The sequence below is a fragment of the Notolepis coatsorum genome, assembly GCF_963971535.1.
Source record: "Notolepis coatsorum genome assembly, chromosome: 9".
Lineage (NCBI taxonomy): Eukaryota > Metazoa > Chordata > Actinopteri > Aulopiformes > Paralepididae > Notolepis > Notolepis coatsorum.
In genome coordinates, this window is record NC_140173.1 from 78983643 (window position 1) to 79001015 (window position 17373).

The 17373-nt window shown below is 44.0% G+C and overlaps 1 protein-coding gene across 1 annotated transcript in view; it reads left to right on the forward strand.

Moving 5' to 3' along the window:
* LOC311234186 (gamma-aminobutyric acid receptor subunit pi) overlaps positions 1-17373 on the forward strand; it is a gene marked incomplete at its 3' end in the record, with an annotated part of 214713 nt that overhangs the window by 103158 nt on the left and 94182 nt on the right. The window contains exons 2-4 of the mRNA XM_084321308.1: positions 8889-9001; positions 15072-15139; positions 16840-17057. Of these exons, the coding sequence (XP_084177434.1) occupies positions 8889-9001; positions 15072-15139; positions 16840-17057 (399 nt within the window). The remainder of the gene's footprint in view (positions 1-8888; positions 9002-15071; positions 15140-16839; positions 17058-17373) is intronic.

Below are 17373 nucleotides of genomic sequence, written 5' to 3' on the forward strand. Positions count from 1 at the left end.
CAATTCGTTTATTGAGTGTGTATGGGTTCAGTGCCTCTTCCCCGGAGGCCCTAAACCCAGTTTTTTACATGGCTCAAGGTGCAATATATTCTTTTCAATCTGTACAGCTCGCGTGGGAAGTCTCTCTGGGGATCCCCGTCTCTTTCCTATGGGAGGGTGGTGGGATGTAAAAATGTGAACATTTTTTACCCCGGCTGTGTAGACTGGGATACATACTGTTGATGCTTCCTTCTTTCTATTCCAGAAGTGTTGGAGTTAGGGAGTGTCACACCCCTCTTGTCGTTCCCCTGGGCGCCTTGGGGATTCAATGACAGGTCTAAATAGCCTGTTCATTGATGGGGGTGTGTCCCGACGCACGTATAGTGCTAGCTCGCTGTAAACAGGCGATTGACTGGCACGCCTTGGTTGCTTGTGGTTGAAACAGCGTTTTTATAAAGCAAATGAGATGGGGGTTTTTCCTCTTCCGACGACCACATCCCATGACCTGGGTGGGTTGTCGACGGATTCTCGTTCATGTCTGGGGGATGATGACGGGATGGATCTGAACATATGTAGTGGGGTCTCACGCCCTTGGGGTGGGCCACCAGGCGCGGTTTGTCCGAACGTCTGGGTGGCGCCTTCTTTTCATGTTAAGATCAACACGCATATCTGCCCTTCTCCTGGAGTAGGCATGTCGGCGTGGTTAGGGCACGGGACTGGTTCTGGTCACGCTGGTCCAGATCAGTTGAACCCGTTGTCCGCCGGGGATGCAGATCTGCTGTTCTGGTACCCTGAGGGACTTGGGCTTTTTTCAGGGGGAAAAATGCCAGGTCGGTCTGGGTGTCACAGGGTTAAGCGCTATGGAGACCCTGGTTGGGTATGTTTTTACTCAGCACTGTCGTCATGGCTTACAGCCATGCCATTCTGTACGCGCTCGATCTCGTCGGATCTCGGCCGCTACACAGGTGGGTCCTGGTTAGTACTTGGTTGGGAGACCGCCGGGGAATACCAGGTACGGTGTGCTTAGGGGCTGGTTCTCCATTATTTTTCGCTCCTCTCTCACGCATGGCGAAGAGGGGCCTGTGGGGGTGGTTTTTTGACCTCCTCTGGTGACCCTGTGCTTCCCGTACCGCCAGGCCCGGTCCGAAGTGATGTTTGCGACCCGTAGGCCTGGGTTAACCCTTTTTGGAAACTGAAACACTTGTACTGCGGTATAGCCGGTGTATACCCGCAGGTGTGTTTTGGAGTTTTTTCTTGAGGGGTTATAGGAACAACCACCGCATTGGGTAACACCGAGGTGGTTGATTCCCTGGTGTGTTGGAGCAGTGTCAACTCCCGGGTTCACCGTTTGAGGGTGCCCCTGCACGTTCATGACGTCTGCCAATCGTGTCAGCCTTCTCTGCCTCGACCCCTCTGGGTGGGGGTTGTTAAATGGAGGCTTGGTCATGCAACACCGCCAGCTTACGCTCCTTCCGCCGGGGCGGCTGTGTTCAGCTGTCCCCTCTGGCGCCTGTCTCGTCCGCAGTCTCCAGGCTAGGGTTAACAGCCTGTTGCCTGGTTTTTCCCCGGTGCGCTGCCTGCTTCCGTTGGTTAACCTTTTTTGTGTGCTTACGGCCATGCTGACTGCCTGTTCTGCAGGGTCAGTGTGCCAGGCGGTGTACTATTGGGGGGACGGGGCCCGCTCGGCTTACGGCCATACCGACCTGAACACGCCCGGTCTCGTCCGATCTCGGAAGCTGGGCAGGTTCTGGCCTGGTTGGTTCCGCCTGGGAATACCAGGTGCAGTAACTGAGGGGCCTTTGTCCGAATACGCTGGCGATGTGGGGGGCGGGGCACTACGTGCCCACCTGGTGGGGTCTTGATGCTGGCATCATGGACTTCTCCGGGCCCCCATTCTAGGGAGTCCAGTCCTTTTGGTGGGTCTGGGTCTTCCTTCGTGCTCCGCTGCTACGGCCTTGCCACGGGGTTGGGTTTGCCCTTGACCCCGTGATTCTGGGGGCAGTAACGAGGTTGTTCCTCCGTTCGTTCCCGGGTGGCATGCGGGTTGTGCGTGTGTGTAGTCGTGGGGTCAAGCCACGGTCTGCTCACCCTGTGCGTTGAGTTGCTTGAGTGCCTCTTCGCACGGTCGGGTCCGTCGCCCTCCCGTGACGTCCCTAATAGGGGGGCTACCCTCCATTAGGGGGGGTCGGGGGGGCTCGGCCCTCCCTGTTCTGATGGTTTTGGGGGGCTGTCAGCGGGGTGTATTTGTCAGCCAAGTGGCTCCGCTTGGCCTCCCTTGTGCAGTAGTGATGCCAAGCTAAGCCACTAACAATACAGAACGTTAGGTTATGACTATAACCAAGTTCTGTTAGTTAGGGGCGATGCTTGGCATCAGACGACCGCTGCAGCCCTTGTCCTCACCTTGTGGTGAAAGCTTGGGAAGGAGGAGAGCAGGTGACCACACACCTGCTTATGAAGGTAAGCTGATGAGGGGTGTGGTCAGACTAATACTGGTATTAGAGGTACATTTGTGGTTTATTCAGTACGCGTGCACGTACGCGAGATAGTGCAGTAGTGATGCCAAGCATCGCCCCTAACTAACAGAACTTGGTTATAGTCATAACCTAACGATAACATTAGCCCAAGTCTCTCCTTTGATCAGACATGTATTAATAATAATAAATAAATAATAATAATAATAATAATAATAATAATAATAATAATAATAATAATAATAATAATAATAATAATAATAATAATAATAATAATAATAATAATAATAATAATAATAATAATAATAATAATAATATACGTATTTGTATAGAACAGGTGTTTCACAGGACAGAATAAAACAGAATAGATAAAAATGACACAAAAAACATAATAAAATAAAAAGCAGTAACACATAATGCCGTAAAATAAGAGCAAAACGGAAGAGAGCAATTTGAACATAAACATAAACAATAAAAATATATTTGAAAAATTAAACTACTCTGAGGGCGGCTGGGTGGCGCAGCGGACTAAGCGCTCATCACCAACGCGAGAGACACTGGTATCGAATCTGGCTGTCAGCGTTGCCTCCGGCTTGGCCGGCCGTCATACTGGCTCAATTGGCAGAGTCAGCGGGAGGGAAGCCGGTGGGGTGGTATTCTGGTCGTTGTAAAAACAGCGACTCCTACAGGTCGGTCAGGGCGCCTGCACAGCGAGATTGTGAGGGTAGTGTGACCTCCCACACGTTACACCTCACCAATGAGAGTCCGCGCTGGCAGGTGAAAAGATGCTGCTGGCTGTCTCCTATTTCTCGGAGGAAGCATCTGATAGACTTCAGGGCTCCCTAGACCGACCAGTGGGGGCACATGCGAGCAACGACCAGGAAGGGGAGGGGGGAATTGGCATAACGACTAAATTGGGATGGGAGAAAAACACAGAAAAACAGGAGGAGAAAAAGTGGATCAAAAAAATTATTTAACTACTCTGAAAAATCGTTTACATAAAAGAGAGTTTTGAGAAGAGACTTAAAAGATATCACTGGTTTTGCTAGTCTGAGTAACCAAAAGTTACTCAGACTAGCAAAAGCAGTGATATCTTTTAAGTCACTTATCAAAACTCTCTTTGGTCCAAGACTAGGAACAACCAGGAGACCCCTACCCAAGGATCTCAGGCTAGGCTCAAGTTCATAGCGGACTAACCTATAGGTCTGAAATGTAACTCGGAGCCTGACCTTGTAAAGCTTTAAAAATCTGTAAAATCTTAAAATCAACTCTAAAAACTACATGCAACCAATGAAGAGAGGGAAGGATGGGTGTAATTGGTCTTGTCTCCTAGAGTTATTTAAAAATCTAGCAGCAGCATTTTGTACCAGCTGGAGACGGGAAGTGAACTTTCTGACTCAACCCTGAGTATGGAGAGTTACAGTCATCTAAACGTGAAGAAATAACAGCATTGGTGACCCTTTCAAGGTCTGTAAAAGATATGAAGCACCTCATTTTTGTGATTTCCCTCAGCTGGAGAAAACACAATTGTATAATTCTAGTTACTTGGCCATCAAAAGAGAGATTATAGGGTAAAAAATCTACCCATATTACAGGCAGCAGACTTAACACAGGTTGGCAAGATCAGACTGCAGGGAGATGAAAGCATTTGGGGGGCCAAATAGAAGAGGATCTTGCTTCATTAAGCTGAATAAATAAATAAATGAAAGCTGAAGGAAGTTCTGAGACGTCCAGCAATTCATGTTAGTGAAATATGACAACACCAAGTTACCTGCCTCATCACTCTTAAGTGAGACATAGAGCTGAGTGTAATCCACACAGCACTGAAACTGGACATTGGTCCTCATTCTCAAACGGACATATGTTAAAGTTACCAAGGAATTCCTCCGTAACTCGATTTACGAACTTCTTCGGCATTCTCAAACGTTTTCGTATTGTAAATTAGTTGTAGGATTTATGTACTATTACTGCTGAATGATGTTTTTGAGTGTGCAGTACATCCACAGCTAAAGAGATTGGTTTTATCGGGTATCACAGTGGCTAAAAAGCTGATAGCATCACGATGGTTCCAACCGGAAAAAATTTGCCGAAAGGTCTGGATTATTACATATCTCGATGTGATCTATCAAGAAATATCTACAGCAAGAATTTTTGGTCTCAATGAATCCAAAATGACATTGTGGTTAGAAGTGGTGGAGAAAATAAAAGCTAGCATATAATGGTAATGTCTGGTTAGGAGCGAGGGAAAATGGATGGATTATCCAATGGGGGGTCCAGGAGGGGGGGGTACGAGCTAGAGCATATGTGTGTAGGTTTTTAGATAACAGGTATTAAGGGTATATCCTGTATAAGACAATTAACTAAAATGTGATTTCATTGGATGTGCACTGCCAACTAATGCTTGTATATCTTATCGTGTGTTGTCATGTTTGTTTATGTGTTTGTTTAAAAAATTATAAAAAAATTAAATACAAAAGGATTTATGTAGGACTTACGAACTCGAAAAGGCAGTCGTAAGTTGGACAGACCGGTGTGCGCCCGTGTTTTTAACAGCTTTCTTTGGGAGAAGTCCTTCGGGATTGCTGTCACTTCGATTCTACAGAAATCTGCTGAATTAAATAATTATAATGATAATAAATACAACAATATTTGTATCATTAACAATTACATTTTGCATTCATAGTCATGACTCAATGAGGCATTGTGAGCCTTACACACACACACTACAAACTAAATAAATAAGAAGTAACCCAATCACCGTGGATCTAGCTACTGTATAGTGGAATACAATGTATTAATATGCCATATACCGTCTTATCTGATATTATTTATTGTTGGTTTGATTTATTCCTATTGCTAGAAATAAATAAATGTGTGGAGAAACGGCTTTCTGAGGCAAGTTCAGCGTGCGCGCACACACACACACACATACTGTATACGTGTGTAATGAATCAGCAAAGTAGGCTTATATTATCCTAATGACTTGTTTTATTAGGATATTGTGGATAGCACTGCCCCCCTGGTTCATGACCGCAGGCGGAGTAGGAGGTGCCTTGAGAGCCAAGCGCGTCGTTCAGATTGACACTACTGTTAGGGATTAGTGTTGGCGGAGGACCCAAATGCAGAACAGGACAAGGAGAAGGCAATAGGCAACAACGAGACACAGAGCCAGGAGTGAAGTAAAAAGAATAATGCTTTACTTCAGCAAACAAAAAGGATGGCACAGCAATGGCCAGCAGAGGGCAAACTACCAAACAAAGAATAAACTCATAAATGAGAGCAAGTACCAAAGGCACAACAAAAACGCTGCAAGGCAGGCAAGGAAAAATAGCAAGCTGACTACAAATAATACATTAAACGAACTTTACACAAAAACAAAGAATGGTGGAACAAACAATTAACACTAGGAAACTTACTATAGGATCACAGGAGAACAGAACATGAACAAGGACATGGAACAGCAAACAAGCGTGAACACCAAACACAAGCAGCAAACAGTAGCAACAAATGATGAACCGACACAGGGAGGCTGGCAGACGAGGCAGATATACACACACTAATTGACACATGAGGGTGATTGGGAATGAGACACAGCTGGGTTGGAACAGACTGAACAGAATACATGACTGGGCCGAAATACAAATACCCATAGGCGGCGGATGGGCTTAAGGTCTAGGTAGGCTGTATTGGGAACGGCCCTCGCGCACAGCGCGAGAAAAATTTGACCTTTTATTTTTGGTTTCACGCAAACTGTCCAGGTTCTGATTTCATATACACACACACACTACTAGGCTATACTACAGCAAGCCCCACTCATTTATATATAGTGCAAATTAAGTGTTCAAATGAAGGCATCCAATAATATATGAACCATTGTCTTACCTTAATGCAGATAAATGCGACGTTTCGTCTTGGTGAGAATTGAATCACAAGTTGCAATGAAGTGAAAGTTTTTCGTAATTTAGATCTCATCATGCTTTGAAAACAATGTACATACAGTAGCTCTAAAAAGTTTCCACGATTTGATGAACTCGGACTCTCATCATGTCCTCTTAGAGCAAGCCCTTGTTTGCCAAGATAAAACAACATACAGCCTCAGGTGATCGCTAGTTATGCCTCTCCTCGCTTCTCTACAAAATTCAGAACACAGATGTTTGCTTTACTCTGCCTGCGGGATCAGATTCAGGATGATCATGTGAATGATGTGATTGGCCACATTATTTAACCTGAGCCTATGCGTGATTGGTTACTGCCTGTATACCTGGAATGTTAAACGCTGCCACAGATTGACACCTTCGTCGTTGACACCTCGGCCAGCGAGCCGGCTGCAGCACAAGACACACACTAGCCAGCAGCCTGCGCATATATATTATATACATTTCAAGATTCCGAGCATAATATTCTGGGTAGGCATAGCCGCCCCTAGCCTTAATATACGCGTCGCCTATGCAAATACCCACACTGAGAACAACAGTAGACTTGATCACAATACCAACACAGACAGAGGAGACAGTAGGCCAGGCAGGGGAACATCACAGAAAGCAGGAACAGGTTAGTGAGCATGACAGAGAACAAATTAATAAACATTGACAGGCACAAATGCATGCAGGGCAGAACCAACTGCAGTAGGCCACAGGATGGCAGCAGAGTATTGTTCATGAGTGGAGGAGTATTGTTCATGAGTGGAGGAAGTCCATGGACAAGTGGGGGCTGTTGAGGAGTAGTGGAAAGTCGGTGCAAGGGTGGGGGCTGTTGAGGAGGACAGAAAGGAGGGGAGGGTCCTAGGACAGGTGGACCCTTACAACCATAGATATCTATATAGAACACTAGATAGCTTGCCCGCGCTGCCGGCCAATGGAGAGCGACGTCACTGTACCGCCGCCATCTTGCCAGGGGCCGCCTTGAGTGAGAGTGAGTGATCTGCACAGACAAAAATACTCATAACTCGCTGAAATATTGACGGATTTACAAACGGTTTGGTTTATTACAAGCATTATTAACGTGGCTATGATTCAAGCGGTTTGTAAAAAAAAACATCTTTAAAAAATAAAAACATTTATAAGTATGCATTATCATAACTACATCTTTGATGTTTATAGCAAACCAACCCGTTTGTAAATCCGTCAATATTTCAGCGAGTTATGAGTATTTTTGTCTGTGCAGCTCACTCACTCTCACTCAAGGCTGCCCCTGGCAAGATGGCGGCGGTTCAGTGACGCTGGTGACTCCGCCTTAAGCTATCTAGTGTTCTATATAGATATCTATGCTTACAACTACTAAATGAGATGTCACACATGTCATGTTCTACAGTAGAACTTACTACTATAATACCCAATAAAACAAGTCATTATGATAATTATATTACTATAAATGCAAAACATAATTGTTAACCTCTTAACTCATTCAGCGCCGGAGCTTAATCCGCGAGATGCCGCTAGAACGCCACCGCTTTAATCAATGGGGGGACTGCGAGATTTGCGAGTGCTTAAAGTATATCTTAAATTATAGCTATGGGTCTAATACACATGCAAATGGACCTTGTAGCAGTGGAGCAATATTCCATTTACTTAGGTATGTATTGTAGGCGGATTTTCTGAAAATAGAATACGTCACGCACAAACACGTCTAGCGGGGGCCTCTCTTTCTGACTGCGGGGATGTCGCGATGCCTGGCAGCGTACGGAGGAGAAGACCATTGTGTTTTCTGCCTCCACACATGTTCTGTCTTCCTTCAGTCAGTCTTACATCATGGTTTGTTTCCCAGGGGTATTTATTTTCTCTCCACAGCAGTGCGATACCCTATTTCGAGCCTGGCGAACGGTGCAGTGAGCGTTTCACTCCTTTCTTTTCACTTTTCCGCCAATATAATCCCACACTTCCTCCCACACTGCGACGCACCTTTTTAAGGATAGCATTCGGGAAAAACATTTATTCTATTCAATTGTGATGAGGCTGGAGCGAATGGAGGGATGGGAAGATCGATCGTTTCAAGTATTCTGATCCATGTTGTTGGATCAAAGTAATCCAATTATGGAAGAGAAAAAAATACTGTATTTTTCCCTTCTCTCCCAGTCCAAGTTGATTCTTTATGCATTCAATCTTGTTTTTAACCCTCTTTCTGATGCACAGTACAGCTTATATGATTCGAGGGCCTCTGTGGATCTCAATTGACAACATACAGACGTGGAATAATAAGGTGGTGGAGCGGGGAACTGCCTATGAGGAACCCGCTGGATAAATGCACTATGAAGAGACAAACTAAATCACTTAATTCCTTTCTCTCTCTCTCTCTCTCTCTCTCTCTCTCTCTCTCTCTCTCTCTCTCTCTCTCTCTCTCTCTCTCTCTCTCTCTCTCTCTCTCTCTCTCTCTCTCTCTCTCTCTCTCTCTCTCTCTCTCTCTCTCTCTCTCTCTCTCTCTCTCTCTCTCTCCTCTCCCCAGGTTGTTAGAGAGCTCAATGCTCAACGCAGAAGTGAAGGAGGGAGAGATTCTGCCTCCTACCATTCAGAAGCTGATGAAAGGATACAATAAGTACCTCAGGCCTTTCTTTGACAGTAAGGGAATCTGCACACACATGCAACCATGCAAATTAGATAACACTCTGGGGACCTGTTGTGTGTGTGCGCGTGTAAGCGTATGTGTCACAGAGCCATTCTGTGTTTGTGTGAGCCTTTGAGTAGATGATTGCATACATTTACACATTGAGCTGAAGATTAGATTATTTGCGCAAGCCTGTGCATAGGGGGCTGGGCGGTATGGCAGAAAATATTATCACAATAATTCTTTCCATATTGAGTATCCTGATAATGACTAACCCCTGAAGAAACCAGAGGTTTCATTAGTAATATGGAATATAGTTAGTTAGAATATAGTGTATTAACATAAAGAAATGTAATAAACAAAGAGCAAAATAATTTGTATAGCTAGCTATATACTGTAGTTAGCCATGTTATACTCATGACACTTTTTTGGATATGACTAATCCCTGGAACATAATCCCATATACAGCCGGGAACTAGCAAAATCGCTCCCATTATTAGATGTACAATTCATACCTTTGGGCATGTAGGCAAAAGAGCCTCGCTTGGTATTGCGCTTTGTTGACTTTTTTGTTTTGGTCTGATGTCTGGGTTGGAGTTTACTAAGGAATTTATTATACTGTAAATTTACCCAGATAGATAGAGCCTATCTTGATAGAGCCTGAGGTGTGGCCAGCAGTAGCAACTGCTCCTGTATAGGCCTACCCACTGAAATCTAATCCACACATCAGACAAAAACAAAAACTCTACATTACAGATTCTACCTTTAAATGATTGATTGATGTGTTTAGTCCCTTGTTTGAGCCGAATCTGGGTTGAACATGATTTGTGGAACTCCCTCTGGTGTTGTGGTCGTGGAATTCACTGACCTTTGGGAAGTATTTCGACATGCACATGGGTATCTTAGTGGTGTAGTGTATCTTGTAGACCAGGCCCATTGCAAGCTGCTGTACTCTGTTGTCTACTCTAAGCCATCCTAGGATGTCAAAATGGGCAGGGGTGAGGCGGGTTTTAGGAGTAAGGTCAAGCAGTAGTCTGACCAGTTTGTTTTGTGATGTTAGTCTTGTTTTTAGTGCCTTTGAGGTGCTTTGGTACCATGAGGTGCAAGCATAGTCGTACTGTAGTACCCTTGAATGAGTGCCCCTGTTAGAGTCTTCAGGGTATTCTTGCTTACCAGAGAGGAGATCCGGTACAAGAATCTTGTTCGTTGGTTGACTTTTTTGATTACATTGGTTGCCATTTTGTCACAGGAAAGATTTGCCTCTAGGATGGAGCCCAGGCATGTAATTTCATCTTTCCTTGTGACAATATTGTCACCCACTGTAACAGAGAAGCCGTTGGCCTTGCTGAGTTTGTTATTTGATCCAAAGAGAATGGACTCTGTTTTACCCAGGTGTAATGATAGTTTGTTATCAGCGAGCCAGGTGCAGATTCTGCCGAGTTCAGAGCTGAGGGCTTTTTCTTTCTTTTTTGATCCACTTTTTCTCCTCCTGTTTTTCTGTGTTTTTCTCCCATCCCAATTTAGTCGTGCCAATTCCCCCCTCCCCTTTTTGGCTCGCATGTGCCCCCCACTGTTCGGTCTAGGGAGGGTTGATAGATACTATCGCATGTCCCCTCCGATACATGCAGAGTCAGCCAGCCACTTCTTTTCACCTGCCAGCGCGGACTCTCATTGGTGAGGTGTAACGTGTGGGAGTGTGGGAGGCTCACACTACCCTCACCATCTCCCTTCCTCGCTGTGCAGGCGCCCTGACCGACCTGTAGGAGTCGCTGTTTACAATGACCAGATTACCACCCACCGGCTTCCCTCCCGCTGACTCTGCCAATTCAGCCAGTATGACGGCTGGCCAAGCCAGACGCAACACTGACAGCCGGATTCGATACCAGTGTCTCTCGCGTTGGTGACGAGCGCTTAGTCCGCTGCGCCACCCAGTGGCCTAGCTGAGGGCTTTTTCAACCTGCAACTTGTCCCTGTCAGAGACCAGCAGGGCTGAGTCGTCCGCGAACAGGAACAAGTTGCAGGCACAAGCTGATGACATGTCATTTGCATAAATAGGAACAGTAACGGTCCTAGTATGCTTCCTTGTGGAACACCGCAGCTCACTGGGAGAGGGGGGGATAGTGTACCGTTTACCTCCACCATCTGTTCTCTCCCCTCCAGGTAGGATTGCATCCAGCTCACTGATGAACTATCAAAACCAATTGCTTTTAGCTTGTCAATCAGAATGGAGTGATTGGCAGTGTCGAAAGCCCAGGGCCCTCATGCATCAACGTGTTCTACGCACAGATCTGTGCTTACCCTGTGCGTACGATCATTTCTAAGCAAAGAGTGGGATTCATCAATTTCAACTTGAACTTGACTTCGTGCGTACATCTACGCACAGGTCAGACCTGGCGTACCTAGCTCCCAGTGGTAGAAGATCGTTACTACGCATAAGCACTCCTCAGTCCTGCATTAGTTCCAAGGCGGAAATAAGCTTCCGTGCATTAGTGTTCAACTTCTGTATGACCCGTAATTCATTATAGTTCATTGCAAAATAGCGACAGTAGTGTAATTATAACGGGCTCACACGCGAACAAGAGGTTGGCCTGCTTGTTTGGCACGGGGGGGCAGACGCAAAACACCAACCTCCAAACGCGATTAGATATTGTTTCAAATAAAAAGCAAATTATTATGTGTGTCATGTTTCCAAATAAGATTGGTCACGAAATGCTTTCTACTTCAATTTGTTGGTTAGAATAGATGACCTCTGTTGAAACTTCACTGAGACTAACAGTCTATTTGTGAGCTCCCGCACAGATGTGATGATAATAATAATAATAATAATAATAATAATAATAATAATAATAATAATAATAATAATAATAATAATAATAATAATAATAATAATAATAATAATAATAATAATAATAATAATAATAATAATAATAATAATAATAATAATAATAATAGCTTCATTTTATATAGCGCCTTTCAAGAGACCCAAGGTCGCTTTACATAGATAGGGGGGGGGGGAATAACAAAGTAACAAACATAGTGGACAGACACACAACATATATATATGATGATGGAATTCATTCAAGATCCTCTCCACCCTCGGGTACGTCTTTGCCACCGCGGCACGGTCCATCGTGATATTGGAGATGGATCGAGCAATAGACTGTTACTGTAGCTGTCAAAGCTCCATCACAAATGCAGTTATGTGAATAGAAAGGGATTCCACTCAGTCAATGTTGCGATGCGCATTTGCCTGATACATGTTATTGCTGGATGCCGGGAGGAAGGCGATGCTGAATGTTTTCAATTCATTAAATAAAACGGATACTTTTTGCAAGGGTTTACTGACTGTCATACAAATGATCAACCAACTACATACTGTAACTTTTCAGTGCACGTTCTTATTTAGATTGTGACAACAGCCTTGTGAGTTCCCGCAGTGACCCGCACACAGACATGATGAAATTCAAGTTCATGTATTGAAAGGCAGGCTATCATACATGCAGTGAGATTCATTGTTCTTGTATATGCTCTCGTATTATATTGTTTATATAGGTTACCCAATACTTACATCAAAATAGATTGTAGTATGCCTCTAGAAATCATATGCAGCAGGTAGAAGATTGACGGGAGATCCATCGCGATTTGGAATCAAATTGAGGAGAACTTTAATCCCTGGGGTATTAATCAAACAACACGGGAAAAGGCAGTCATATTCCAGCGCGGTCTTTATTAGCCGACAACAAAATAGATGCATCTAAAAATCATATAGCCAATCGAACACAACTAATAAAGGCATTCATATTACAGCACGGTTATAATGACACACAACCAACGCCAAACAGTGGTCAACGAACGGTCTTTATTAGTATTTTGAGCTGTCCAGGCAGAATTGCAGCAATGGTCTTAGGGAGCCGTTGATATCTGACATCACCGTTTACGAGTCCGCCTTTTATTTATCCCACAATACGCGATAGTGTCTTCTTGGTTCGACAGCAGTGAACAATCTTCGTGGAGTTTCTCAGGGTTCCGCTCGGGTCCGTCCATTATTTCACATCCCATGGGGGGTGTTTCCTCATTTTCATGACCATATATGGATAATCATGCACGAGCATTGACGGTAGAACAAAGTGGTATTCATCAACACGGAGGACCATAGAGCCTGCGTACGCACGTGTGATGAATGCCGACTTCCCTGTGCGTACGCTAGTTCTACATTCCGTGCTTACGTGTGGAAGTAGGTCAAGTTCTACGTCCACGTTGATGAATGAGGGCCCAGGTCTTGCTCGAAAAAGAGATCTTTGATCTCAAGTGACTACCTGGTCAAATAAAGGTTAAATTAAAAAAATATCCCGCTGATGGAAACGGGCTAAGAGCGGCTAACCATGACTTATTTTCAGCTTCTTAGCAACTTCAGCTAGTTAGCTAATGTTACTGTTGTCATTTGAATGACATTTGAATGCCAGAGTAGTGAGAGGGTGACATTCTCAATGAATAAACAAATAAACTGATCGCACTAGGAAATTAGCAATGGTCCAGTTTGTGTGGACCATTACCACTCAGAGGGGCAATACATTAACACTTTCACGTCCACCTTCCTCACTCAAACATTGTAACTCAAACAATGCAAGGAAATGGGCGTGTACAAGACAAAAAATATATTCGAATGCGATCCCGTTTGGAGATTGTTTGATTGCCCAGTCCTACCTGTGCAGAAAGTGTTCTTTAGCATTTGCCTTGACAATGATGATGCACTACATGTATATATCATGTCACCTTGTTCCCATTAAATTGCACTCTAGGTGCACATGATACCTCGCTCAATACACAAACGCATAGACATGCTCAAATAATGATTATCAGGCAAGTAGTTTTAAACAACATCAGGCAGCATGCTGTAGTTTTACGGCCATTGATGGGCAATTCAAGAATGGTTTTGATTCCAATCGCCATCAGGGGTTATATTGCTTTTCTATATTGCTATATATCCTCACAATATAGCCATCAAGTATCCCTGAATGTAACCTTACAAAGCAAAGACACCGTATTTGATCCCCCACTCATTGTTGTCACCGTTTCCCAGCAAATCCCTTGCAATTGTTATTGTCTTAGGCCCAGAATCCGTCACAATGTGATCAGGCTTTGTTTGCCACGCTGTTTGATCGGCAACCGCAAAGACTTTACCAGAGCAAATTGTATTTACACCATCAGGGGACACATTCCTCACACCGGGAGGGTGTAAACAACACACGCCCCTATACACATGTGCACGCACCACCACACACATGCATGCATGCACAATTACACATCACACATACATACACACTTACACACACACACTTACACACACACACACACACACACACACACACACTCACACACACATACACATGCACACACACACGCACACACAAATACACCCTTCAGCACACACACTCATACATGCAAACACATACACTTATCGATGCGCATACACATGCGTGCGCGCACACACACACACACACATAAACACACAAACACGTTCATTAGTGCATTCCGATCTGAATTGAGCATTTCATCATACAAAGACTCTTATTTCCCCCTACGCAGGCGTGGAGTGAGGATGGATCAGTAGTTGAGGAGGAAGGAAATAAGGAGATAAAAGGAAGTATATGGAGATTGGCAGAGTCGCTGACTCTGATAGAAGGATAAGAAAGAACAGCACAGTCCCACTATTGGCAACGATATAGACACTCCAGCAACACCTGGCTCTCCCCTGGCTCTCTGAATAAGTATTTTCATTATATACATTGCAGTACAGTATTCCTCATTAAAAAAGTACTACTGAATCACTATACAAAACCTCTCCATGTGTTATTCCCCACGGTGCTTGTTCCAGCTACCCCTACTCCTCTCTTTTACATACATACCAGTGTGACATATGACATACGTGACAAGTGTGTACATCAGTAGATTGCACAAATGGAATGGGAGAAATGAATGAAATATGAGATATGAGAGAATGGGATGGGATGGGATAACACTATAAAAAGTAAAGATACTGTAGGTGAAACAGCTGAGTATAACTAATCTCCCATATTCTCCTAGATGGTCCTGTGACGGTGGGCATGAGTTTGGACATCGCCAGCATCGACACCATCTCGGAGATCAACATGGTGAGTTTGTGTCACCTACCATTTATTTATACCGGTATGTTAGATCCAATCAGTAATTTTACCCTAAACAAATGGGCAGTCCCACCACCAAAATCAGAAACAGGGATGGAGACATGTTTTCATCATCTGTGTATCATTTGATCATTTCATATCCGATTTAGAATCCAAAATCAGAAAACCAATAACGGGCTGTTTTTCTGCTCATGTTCTGAAGTTGAAAATAGAACATGAGAAAATGTGATTTCGTTTCGAGGGCGGCCATGGTGGCCTATTCATTACTGTGTCAGTGACGGGGCGAACGCATAGGAACCTTCCGTCAGTGACCTTCTCACAGGCGCACACGGGGAGAAAAGTCTAACTAACTTCATGGTCACAACTAGGGGTGTAAAGGTACGCGTATCCGTACCGAACTGTTTCAGTACTGGACCTTAGGTTCAGTACAGCTGTGTACCGAACGAATACAACGGTATGTTAACTACTAACAACCGCACGTCCAGAACCTTTTTCGCCTGCAGAATTGTATTCAAAACTCCAAGTTCACCCCTTCCCAAATGTTCGTTCAACATAATTCTCTCTTGATTATTAATTTCAATATAGAATATTCGTTGACACCCTACAAGTACAATTAGTTACTGCTCACAAAACCTGCTGTGTGGTATTTAGGGACCAAATTTAAATCTATGATTTATATAGTTGATAAGCCAAACCATACAGTACTGTATATGACTGGCAGATCCACTTGTTTCTGTCATCTACCCAGTAACATGTTGAGTATGAAGGTAAAGTGGGGAGATTGTTAAGACTTGGCAGAGGTCTGCACTCTACTGAGAGCATTTTGTATTTGCTGTATGTGGCTGTTCAACTTTTAAATGGGTTTTAAATGGCTAATTTTCCATCCACTGTTTAAGGCCATTGCTTGGAAATGACCACCTTACATCACTACATTGCTAGATTGGAACTATGGACCCTATCTGACAATTTAATGTGCCTATAATCTTGACAGCATTGTAAATTAGGGAAAACTCAACTACCTTTTCTTGAGAATAGATAAAGTATTGAATGAATATACCCCACATGTATGTGATTGGGGTTCAGCAGTTCAACAAAGAATCACTACACCCTTTATGTAATAATAATAATAATTATAATAATAATAATAATAATAATAATAATAATAATAATAATAATAATAATAATAATAATAATAATAATAATAATAATAATAATAATAATAATAATAATAATAATAATAATAATAATAATAATAATAATAATAATAATAATACACTTTATTTGTATAGCACCTTTCATACACGGATTGCAGCCCAAAGTGCTTCACAGCAGTAAAATAGACATAGGCATAAAGCATAAAATTGGCAGCATAAGAGCAATGCATGAAGTGCAAATGTAAAAGTAGAATTCAACTTTACAAGTCTGAAAATCCCACAGCAAATTATTTCAATGTGTCTGAGCTGGTGCAGTGTGCTGTGGATGTACTGTATAGTAGCCATGGGGCTCCGCGGCACAGGGGCCCGACGCCATCAATATTTAACAATACATGAAAATCCCAAGCTGACTAAGGCAACTTCAGCATCAGGGATTCCTAGGTTTGCAAAAAAAGAAAAAACATCACTTATATGGCATTATTGACAGATCTCTCTCCCCACCCCCACCCTCACCCTCCGACCATGACCCTGCAGGACTACACGGCCACCATCTTCCTCCGTCAGCGTTGGACGGACGAGCGCTTGGTGTTTGAGGGCAACAAGAGCCTGAGCCTGGACGGGCGTCTGGTGGAGCTGCTGTGGGTACCAGACACCTTCATCGTGGACTCCAAGAAGTCTTTCCTCCACGACATCACGGTGGAGAACAGACTCATCCGTATCTTCCCCAACGGGACGGTCCTCTATGCTCTGAGGTGTGTGTGTGCGTGGGGGGGGGGGGGGGGGGGGGGGGGGGGGTTGTCATGGCAACCACTTTGCAATTCCTATGCTCTGAGATGTGTGTGTGTGTGTGTGTGTGTGTGTGTGTGTGTGTGTGTGTGTGTGTGTGTGTGTGTGTGTGTGTGTGTGTGTGTGTGTGTGTGTGTGTGTGTGTGTGTGTGTGTGTGTGTGTGTGCTGTTGTTTGTTTTTCCAGTCGGGTTGACAGTGAAAAAGTGAGGCAAGAGAGAACAGGTGCGGTAGAAATGAGAGTGGAGGAGTGAAGGTGCCGCGTTGGTTTTGAGATAATGTGA